The following is a 10,176-nucleotide window of genomic DNA, read 5'->3' as shown; positions in this document are numbered from 1 at the left end:
AGTTCTAACGCCTCAAGCGGGGCTATACCCAATTTCTAGGCCGTAATTCTGTCACCAGGTTTCTGGGATGCTCCCTCTCTCCATCTCCTACCACCAATAGCTCTACAACTTGAGATATCTCCAGGGCCTCCTCCTCTGCTGGAGTCAAATTTGTGAATATTGAAGGGCCACCTCCTGTTCTGTCTCTCCGTATTGTTCTGGGCAGTCTTTTCCTGCAAGGAGGGGAAAAAAGAGAAGTTTGAGTGATCGTGATGGAATGAGTGTAAGGAATGGATGGGCTACATCTGTAGAGGGTGACTATGAGGGAGTGGCGTGACATTGCCAAGTGGCCTCCTTCTGTGGTATTATTTGCTATGATTGCATTAGGATGAGGGTGAGTGTCAGGGGTGGTTAGTCAGATGGGGATGTGAGTATATGTACATAGAGAGAGGGGGATGGGTGGACATGCAAGGTAGGTTGGTGTGAGGAATGATGTGGCAGGAGTAGGCTTGGGAAGGCAGAGTGATGGGGATGTGGTGATGGGCATATCAAGCTGAAGGTGAGTATGGCATTGCACTCACCTTTCCTGACCTCATGAGATCATTGAATCTTTTCCTGCACTGGATCCACATCCTCCTGACAACATCCCTGCTGCTGACCTCTTCTGCAATCTGCAACCATGCTGTTTTGATTTCTTTGGGTGGTCTTTTACGCCTATGAACAGAGAAGAGGGCCTCCCTGCGTGCTCTCACTGCCTGCACCAGAACATGGAGGGATGCATCGCTAAACCTTGGTGCCGCCCTCTGTCTTTGTGCATCCATGAGTGACACTTTTTTCTCCTTGGTAATAACAGTCAGAACTCTGGAAATGACCTTGCTCACTCCTTCACCAACCTTGAAATGAGATGTGTGCAAGGTTGCTTTAAATGTCGGCGCTGGAAACAGGTCATCGATGACATCATCAGACCCGCTCCATTTAATTGCGCCAGGAAAAGCGCTAGAGTCTTTCAATTAGGGCCATTAAGTAAAAGTCGCTCTGAACAATGCGCTGCTCACCACATCGCGTTCCCCACCCGCTACACGCCTGCACACACACAACCCGACTCCAAGGTAAAGATTCCGGCCAATATATTCACGTGCACTGTGGTGGAGAGTGAGTTGCCAGGTGGCTCTTGGAAATTTTAGACCAATTGTTTAGCACAGTCCTTAGGACCGGAGAGGGTTTTAAAAAAAATATTGTAGGCACAACCCTTGGGGTAAGCTTGGGATGTTTATGTGGCCTGACCAGGCATGCACGGGAAATTGATAGAGAAATGTATATTTTTCAAAATTATTCAATTTTTTATATGTTCATCGCATTATAAATTTACTTTTTATGGGTATATGTAATGGTCTGGGTAGGAATATGGCTGTCCAAACAAATTTGATGACAATTTTTAGCAATGAAGTACATAGGAATTGCAACACAGTTTGTTCAGCCCAACCAGTCCGTGTTGGTGTTTATCCTCCACATGAGCAGTAGCCCTAATCCCACATGCCTGCTCTTTCCCCATATCCCTGCTCTTTTCCTATATCCCTTTATTTCTCTTTCCTTGTACCACCTATCTTAGCTATTCTTCAAAGTGGACGTAGTCTCTGCTTGAATCATTAACTCCTGTAGTACATTCCACAGCCTCACAACCCTCTGCATTAAATAGTTTCTCCTGCCAGTCCTAAATCTCTAACACTTAATCATCTATCTATGTCCTCTCATTCTAGGTCCCTCAAAAAACTGGAAACAATCTGTTTCCATCTACGCTTCCCCATTAATTTTGAATTCTAGTCACCCCGTAATGAGATCAGCCATTGTAACGGCTGCATGAGTGATGTGATTTATTCTGAAAAACGGGAACCAATGTTTTTCTATGGTGAGTGGAAATTTTAAAATTTGACCCAATCAAGATGATTTCCGCTAGCTACCATTTAATTTGACTGAATTAGAAAGCTTTGCCGTGTATGGACATTACTGACGTGTTACTTCCCCACACCCTATGGATCCTTGCAGATGCAACATTTTTATATATTTAGATTGATAATAACAAGGACAGATACAATTATATCCTACAGGTTGATAGAGAGTTATGGTCTGAAATCCAAGTGGGATATAGTTGTATCCCACATTCCCAAGATGTATTTCATATTCTGTTTAAACCATATTAGATATTAATGAAAGTAATAAAAGAGTAAACATAGATTATATTGATTCACAGATTGTGCAGTGATTTCCATGATATCACTGTGAAAGTTTTTCCTTCTCCTGACACTGCTATTTATTCTCTATTATGATATTGGCCCAAATATTGCGGTGGCAGGCCAACACACGGCGCCCGCTGTTAGTTAGACTTGCCCATGCCTATTTAGTGTTGACGGTATTTTGCCCTGCAAGATGCTGGAAGTGCAAGATGGAAACAGCACGGCACCCCCTGCAAGGCATCTGGAATCTGAGTGCATCGGGCAAGCAATTTGTATCTCCTTAACCAATCAGATTGTAGGATTGTGAAATGAACAGCACAAGGTCTGAACAAGGAAGTGTAATTTAGAATGGTGAATTCAATGTCAAATCAGGTACAGAAAGAGAAACAAAGAGAGGGAAAGAAAGATTGGATTAAGAGAAAGAGTAAAAACAGAAAGAAAAAAGTTTTTATTTTTTTTAAATCTCGAACAATTAAAACCTGAAGGATTGAGACTCCACTTGTAACAGTTAATGTTCAGTGCCAGAGAGGTTGACTGGCAGTAATTAACACTTATCATTCGTTAGAAGGATGCTTAGACTGAAATGGACAAGCCCTAACTTTCTGTGGCAAGTTTAGTTTGTATCTACCATGCAAGTACAGGAACTTCACGCTGTTCAATGCATTTGAATGGGGAGCCAGGGAGCGAGATGCCATTTTCGTGAACCTAATGGCGAAGTGATGCATCTCGGACAGCAGCCCATTGTCTCCATGATATATTTTTCATAAATCGTGGAGATCACATATGATATAAACATAAAGAATATCTGATTTACATACACCTCTTTGCTTTTTAATAAATAGCTTAAACACCAAATTTAAAAATAATTTGTTGAAAACTGAAAGTGAACAAGAACATAAGAAATAGGAGGAGGAGGCCATTTGGCCCTTCGAGCCTGCTTGTTATAGGTTGTTATAGTATTTATTTTGACTGGAAATATTTTCTTTTATGCACTTGTTAAGGTGTAAAAGTTGATTTTTACCTTTTTAGTTCATTCCTTAAACCTATATTTTCATCCAGAAGATCCGCATTTGTGTCATGGGATATTTCCACAATCTTGTGAAGTTCAGTATTCTGCTCTGATAGTCTTTTACTTCTTTGTTCAAGTTCAGTCTTTACAGATAGATCCCTAAATGCCATGAATAAAACAAACATTCACATTCAGACTGATGTGCTCTTTACAAAAGCACTCACCAGTGCCCAGTCATTTGCAAACAGGGTATTTACATTTCTGCAGGGCCGATTTTAACATCCCCACCTGGTGGGAACGGTGCGGGTGGGGATCAAAATGGCGGGGATTGGGGGGGGGGGGGGTGCCGGGGGGGAGAGGGGGGGCGGTTTGCAAGGCATACAGTTTTACTTACCTAACTTCAGCCACAGAAAGGCCGCCTGCCCCTTGGAGCAGGGCCTAATTTAAATGGCAGTGTTGCTGCCTCGATGATGTCATCTCGATGATGTCATCTCGATGATGTCATCAGGACGTGCATGCCGTGTTAATTTGATTAAAGGCCGCACAATCTCAGACCCGCAAGGATCTTGGTCACAGGAACCCCAGATAAAAAATATATAATTTTTAAATGTTCCTTGTGGTCCAGGAGGAACAGGAGTGCATCTCCTGGTCCCACAAGGATACCTTAGCCTCCACTGCCCTGGGCTTACCCCGCAATCCCCCCCACCCCCCTCGATTGCGAACTTGCCAATCTCAACCCCCCCCCACCACCAAATCCTTACTTAGTTTGCCAGGGACTGTTACCGTGGGACCCTGGTGGTTTGGCCGAGAATCAGAGCAAGAGGTGTTTAAATCTCCCAGGGCTTATGTTCCGGGGGGGGTTGGACAGTTCATCACCTGCTTCAGTCCCCTCACCCCCGATTTCCACCTTGAGTTAGAATCGGCCCTTGCATGTCTTTGATTCATTCTCCTCTCCTAAATTTCACTAAATATCTTTCAATTATTTTTGTTCAATAACATTTTCCAACTATAACATAACCTTCAGAATTCTGTCACAATGCATCTTAATTCTAAGTGAAGCTCCGTAAAATGTTTGAATGTTTCTATCCAAGTAATCATAGGGTAGATTGCTAGAAAAGGGGCGGCAGCGGAGTTAAAAATCGCTGTGCACCACTTGCCTCCCTGTTCACACTCGGCACTATATTTACTGGGGCCTTTCGCTGGGCAGCCTATGTGCCCATCTGAATCAGACAGGAGCCTCATTACTGTATGCATAGAGCCCAGATGCAATTTAGAGGGACAACTAGGTGGTAAAGGGGAAGAGGCCTCAGGAACCTAAGTTAATAATTATTTTTGCGGGGCCAGCAGGAGCAGAGACGCTCCTCTGGACTCCAGACGAATAATGTGGATTTGCTGCGTCCCAGATTTCGTGATTAAAATTTTGTTTTACAAATTTTTGGAGGCCTCCAGGGCAAAACATCTCATTTCCTTCTCAAATACCATGCCTATGTAGAGTTAATAGGTCCCAAGCTGAGTAGAATGATTTGGGATAAAAAACAGAAAATGCTGGAAATACTCAGCTGGTCCGGCAGCATCTGTGGCGAGAGAAACAGAGTTAACGTTCCAGGTTGCTGACCTTTCGTCAGAGTGCTTCTGTAGAATAATTTGGGAGTAGCCTGGACTGTTTGATGGCCTGGCCACTGAGCGTTGGTCTATTATAGCGATATAGCGTTTTTTAAAATATCGCTAAGAATGTTTGCATGCTTTTGCTTATTATATTGTTTTATCTGCATTTTCATTTGTGCATTACTTTTTGTTGCTGTTTATGTCATTTTTTGGATTTCAAGACTTTTATTTACAACTCCTTTTCTACAAGTTTTGCTTTGAGGTGATATTTGATTTACAGAAAGCAAAATGGCCAGCATTGGCGTTCCTTTGGGAGCTCTAGTGACGTTCTATTGTTCAACCTGAACTAGTGATAAACACACAACTGGATATATTTGACGAGATGCTCCTCCCAGCACAAAGACTCACTGGGGACCAGAATGATTCATAGGTTGCAATCATCTTGAATAACTAAGCTTGTGTGCACTACATGCCTTCTTCTGATTCTCTGCTTCCTCCTTCAGAATGAGCAGTTAAGAGAGGAATGGCCAGCAGGATAATCATCAATCCTAGTTAGGCAAAGCTGAATTACATTTTGCACAGTTAACACCCACAGATGGCAGGTGGAATTCAGCTTTAAGAGGCAGTGAAATACTCAAGGGCCTAATGAAATAAACAATGAAATCACTGGGTTAACATGCAGCTACCAAAAGGGCTCCCCTTAAAAGAGCAGGAACCAAAATGGCTGAACAGATCAATCATGTAGCATCTGTTTTATAACGGGACCATGACCTCATTCAAATTTTTTTTAATCGCTTAATGAGGCCCAGCAGACACCAGGCACGCAGGCCCTCAGTTCCGTAGGCAACAGTCTCAGCAGCTGATAATACAGATGACCTCTGCCCAACACACACTAGGCATTACAGGCATCAGGCATTTCATTATGCAGTCCATGGTACAGCGGCATCTTGAAAGCTGCTGTGTGTTTGCGGTTTTGCCCTTCTGCTGCCAGTAGGGGTTAATTTTACCCGCCCAACACTTCCATGTCCCATTAAATATAAGCATGTGCTTAATAGTTTCTTCAGGTCAAATATTTTTGCTGCATAATGCTAGCTTCTCAAAATTTATACTCTTGCTTCTGGGATGATTTATTAATTGTACTCATAGTTTATCATTTAAGTTTACAACTGAAAATATAAAAAATAACTTAGGTTCACAGTTGCCTCAAAGGTACACGGCTGCACACACGTTCCAGAGTTCACGTGCAGTTGATTTGAAATGCTGTGTGGAGAACTGGACAGTAGCTGGGGCGGGGGAGGGGTCCAATACACAATGGCCCCGGGAATCCAGACACACTCGTTTGCGACCTCAAAGCCGATCGCAATTGCAGCTCTTGAAGTGTGTGTTCCGATGGTTGATAGGTTGCTATGTAATGCTGGGACAGGTTTGGTTTACTCCTTTGAACTTTAACCTTTCAACGGGACTGTAACATTTGCATATCGAATTATCATTGGCCCGCAGGCATCTGTAAGGAATACCTATTATATTTATAAACTCAGGGATATACCTGTTTATACACTGTATGAATGGAACCGTGTTTATGTGTTCAACCATAAATGTATTTTGATGCTTTGGCAACATAAGATGTACCTTATCATGCCAATAAAGCGATTTGTATTGTATTGTATTGTATATTCACATGTGATCACATGCTGAGTTGTCATTGGCCTGCAGGCATCTGTAAGGACTGCCATTGTTTGGAAGACCCAGGGGGTCCTGACTCCATCTTGTCCACACGGTGCTGTATTGATTGAGAAAGCTTACTGTAATACTCCGTTGTCCTGCAATTTATTATTTTTGTACAAAGTGTGCAAAACAAGACAGGGACAGCGGGAGAATCGCCCCGCTCTGATTATTCGCATTTCAGCGCCGGCTCGCGGGATATCAAGGCCGTGCATGCGCAGTATCCAGTTGACCCACGCTTTTGTCGGCACCATGCAGAGGTCAGGGGATCTGGGGGGGGGGGCGGGAGGGAAGAGAAGGGGGGGGTCGGAGGGAAGAGAAGGGGGGGTCGGAGGGAAGAGAAGGGGGGGTCGGAAGGAAGAGAAGGGGGGGTCGGAAGGAAGAGAAGGGGGGGGTCGGAGGGAAGAGAAGGGGGGGGTCGGAGGGAAGAGAAGGGGGGGTCGGAGGGAAGAGAAGGGGGGGGTCGGAGGGAAGAGAAGGGGGGGTCGGAGGGAAGAGAAGGGGGGGTCGGAGGGAAGAGAAGGGGGGGTCGGAGGGAAGAGAAGGGGGGGGTCAGAGGGAAGAGAAGGGGGGGGTCGGAGGGAAGAGAAGGGGGGGTCGGAGGGAAGAGAAGGGGGGGGTCGGAGGGAAGAGAAGGGGGGGTCGGAGGGAAGAGAAGGGGGGGGTCGGAGGGAAGAGAAGGGGGGGTCGGAGGGAAGAGAAGGGGGGGGTCGGAGGGAAGAGAAGGGGGGGGTCGGAGGGAAGAGAAGGGGGGGTCGGAGGGAAGAGAAGGGGGGGGTCGGAGGGAAGAGAAGGGGGGGTCGGAGGGAAGAGAAGGGGGGGTCGGAGGGAAGAGAAGGGGGGGTCGGAGGGAAGAGAAGGGGGGGTCGGAGGGAAGAGAAGGGGGGTCGGAGGGAAGAGAAGGGGGGTCGGAGGGAAGAGAAGGGGGGGGTCGGAGGGAAGAGAAGGGGGGGTCGGAGGGAAGAGAAGGGGGGGTCGGAGGGAAGAGAAGGGGGGGTCGGAGGGAAGAGAAGGGGGGGTCGGAGGGAAGAGAAGGGGGGGGTCGGAGGGAAGAGAAGGGGGGGGTCGGAGGGAAGAGAAGGGGGGGTCGGAGGGAAGAGAAGGGGGGGTCAGAGGGAAGAGAAGGGGGGGGTCGGAGGGAAGAGAAGGGGGGGTCGGAGGGAAGAGAAGGGGGGGGTCGGAGGGAAGAGAAGGGGGGGGTCGGAGGGAAGAGAAGGGGGGGGTCGGAGGGAAGAGAAGGGGGGGGTCGGAGGGAAGAGAAGGGGGGGTCGGAGGGAAGAGAAGGGGGGGTCGGAGGGAAGAGAAGGGGGGGGTCGGAGGGAAGAGAAGGGGGGGGGTCGGAGGGAAGAGAAGGGGGGGTCGGAGGGAAGAGAAGGGGGGGTCGGAGGGAAGAGAAGGGGGGGTCGGAGGGAAGAGAAGGGGGGGTCGGAGGGAAGAGAAGGGGGGGTCGGAGGGAAGAGAAGGGGGGGTCGGAGGGAAGAGAAGGGGGGGTCGGAGGGAAGAGAAGGGGGGGTCGGAGGGAAGAGAAGGGGGGGTCGGAGGGAAGAGAAGGGGGGGTCGGAGGGAAGAGAAGGGGGGGTCGGAGGGAAGAGAAGGGGGGGTCGGAGGGAAGAGAAGGGGGGGTCGGAGGGAAGAGAAGGGGGGGGTCGGAGGGAAGAGAAGGGGGGGTCGGAGGGAAGAGAAGGGGGGGTCGGAGGGAAGAGAAGGGGGGGTCGGAGGGAAGAGAAGGGGGGGTCGGAGGGAAGAGAAGGGGGGGTCGGAGGGAAGAGAAGGGGGGGTCGGAGGGAAGAGAAGGGGGGGGTCGGAGGGAAGAGAAGGGGGGTCGGAGGGAAGAGAAGGGGGGGGTCGGAGGGAAGAGAAGGGGGGGTCGGAGGGAAGAGAAGGGGGGGTCGGAGGGAAGAGAAGGGGGGGTCGGAGGGAAGAGAAGGGGGGGTCGGAGGGAAGAGAAGGGGGGGTCGGAGGGAAGAGAAGGGGGGGTCGGAGGGAAGAGAAGGGGGGGTCGGAGGGAAGAGAAGGGGGGGGTCGGAGGGAAGAGAAGGGGGGGGTCGGAGGGAAGAGAAGGGGGGGGTCGGAGGGAAGAGAAGGGGGGGGTCGGAGGGAAGAGAAGGGGGGGGTCGGAGGGAAGAGAAGGGGGGGTCGGAGGGAAGAGAAGGGGGGGGTCGGAGGGAAGAGAAGGGGGGGGTCGGAGGGAAGAGAAGGGGGGGGTCGGAGGGAAGAGAAGGGGGGGGTCGGAGGGAAGAGAAGGGGGGGGTCGGAGGGAAGAGAAGGGGGGGGTCGGAGGGAAGAGAAGGGGGGGGTCGGAGGGAAGAGAAGGGGGGGGTCGGAAGGAAGAGAAGGGGGGGTCGGAGGGAAGAGAAGGGGGGGGTCGGAGGGAAGAGAAGGGGGGGTCGGAGGGAAGAGAAGGGGGGGGTCGGAGGGAAGAGAAGGGGGGGGTCGGAGGGAAGAGAAGGGGGGGGTCGGAGGGAAGAGAAGGGGGGGGTCGGAGGCAAGAACAAACCCAAAACAAAAAACTATGAAAAATGGTTTGACCGAGATTGCCATAACATGAGGAAAAAATTTAGAAAAATATCAAACCAAAAACACAGACATCCAGAAAACGAGGAACTACGCCTTACTTATTGTCAGACACTAACACAATACAGAAACACACTCAGAACCAAAAAAGAGCAATATATTAAGAATACACTCAGCTCCATGGAGGAATCCATTGATTCCAATTGTTTCTGGGAAAACTTGAAAACACTACACAAAAAACAACACGACGATTTGGCCATTCAAAATGGGGACACATGGGTAAACCACTTTGAAAAATTATACCAGAAAAACACACTAAGACCAGAGCAACACCAAATATGCAAAAAACTGGAAAAGCTAGAAATGGCCATAAAAGATAACCAAAACCCGCTGGACGCCATAATAACAGAAAAAGAACTTCTTGAAAAACTCAAGGACCTGCGACCAGGAAAAGCCTGCGGGACAGACGGCATACTAAACGAGATGATTAAACACACAGACAACAAAATGAAACTGGCTATCCTAAAACTCTTCAACTTGGTTCTGAGTGTCGGTTATTTCCCTGATATCTGGAACAAAGGACTCATAACGCCCATATACAAAAGTGGGGACAAAATCGACCCACACAACTATCGAGGCATCTGTGTAAACAGTAACCTGGGGAAGGTATTCTGTAGCATCATAAACAAAAGACTTATAAACTTCCTTGAGGAGCACAATGTCTTGAGTAAAAGCCAAATTGGATTCCTGCCAAACTATAGAACATCCGATCATATCTTCACCCTACAGACCCTAATTGACAAACACGTTCACCATAACAAAAGCAAAATCTACGCATGCTTTGTAGATTTCCAGAAGGCTTTCGACTCCATCTGGCATGACGGTTTATTCCTGAAACTTATCGAAAGTGGGGTAGGAGGGAAAACATATGATGTAATTAAATCAATGTATACAAACAACAAATGTGCAGTTAAAATTGGAGACAAACAAAATACTTCCCACAGGGGCGGGGGGTGACGCAGGGCTCGCCAATCTCACCGACACTCTTTAATATTTACATAAATGGATTGGCAAAACTACTTGAACAATCTACAGCACCCGGCCTCACCCTATATG

At 48.3% G+C, this 10,176-nt stretch overlaps 1 protein-coding gene across 3 annotated transcripts in view; it reads right to left on the bottom strand.

The window, feature by feature from the left end:
- LOC147115689 (inositol 1,4,5-triphosphate receptor associated 2-like) overlaps nucleotides 1-10,176 on the bottom strand; it is a 92,947-nt gene that overhangs the window by 61,418 nt on the left and 21,353 nt on the right. For all 3 annotated transcript variants that reach the window (XM_085990156.1, XM_085990157.1, XM_085990158.1), the window contains one exon: nucleotides 3,232-3,378. In XM_085990156.1, the coding sequence (XP_085846282.1) occupies nucleotides 3,232-3,378 (147 nt within the window). The remainder of the gene's footprint in view (nucleotides 1-3,231; nucleotides 3,379-10,176) is intronic.

This window comes from Somniosus microcephalus, chromosome 6 (genome assembly GCF_052327205.1).
Source record: "Somniosus microcephalus isolate GS21.2 chromosome 6, FLI_Smic_1.0, whole genome shotgun sequence".
NCBI classification, from domain to species: Eukaryota; Metazoa; Chordata; class Chondrichthyes; order Squaliformes; family Somniosidae; genus Somniosus; species Somniosus microcephalus.
Note: the sequence above shows the minus strand (reverse complement) of the source record. Positions and strands in the feature narration are given on the sequence as shown.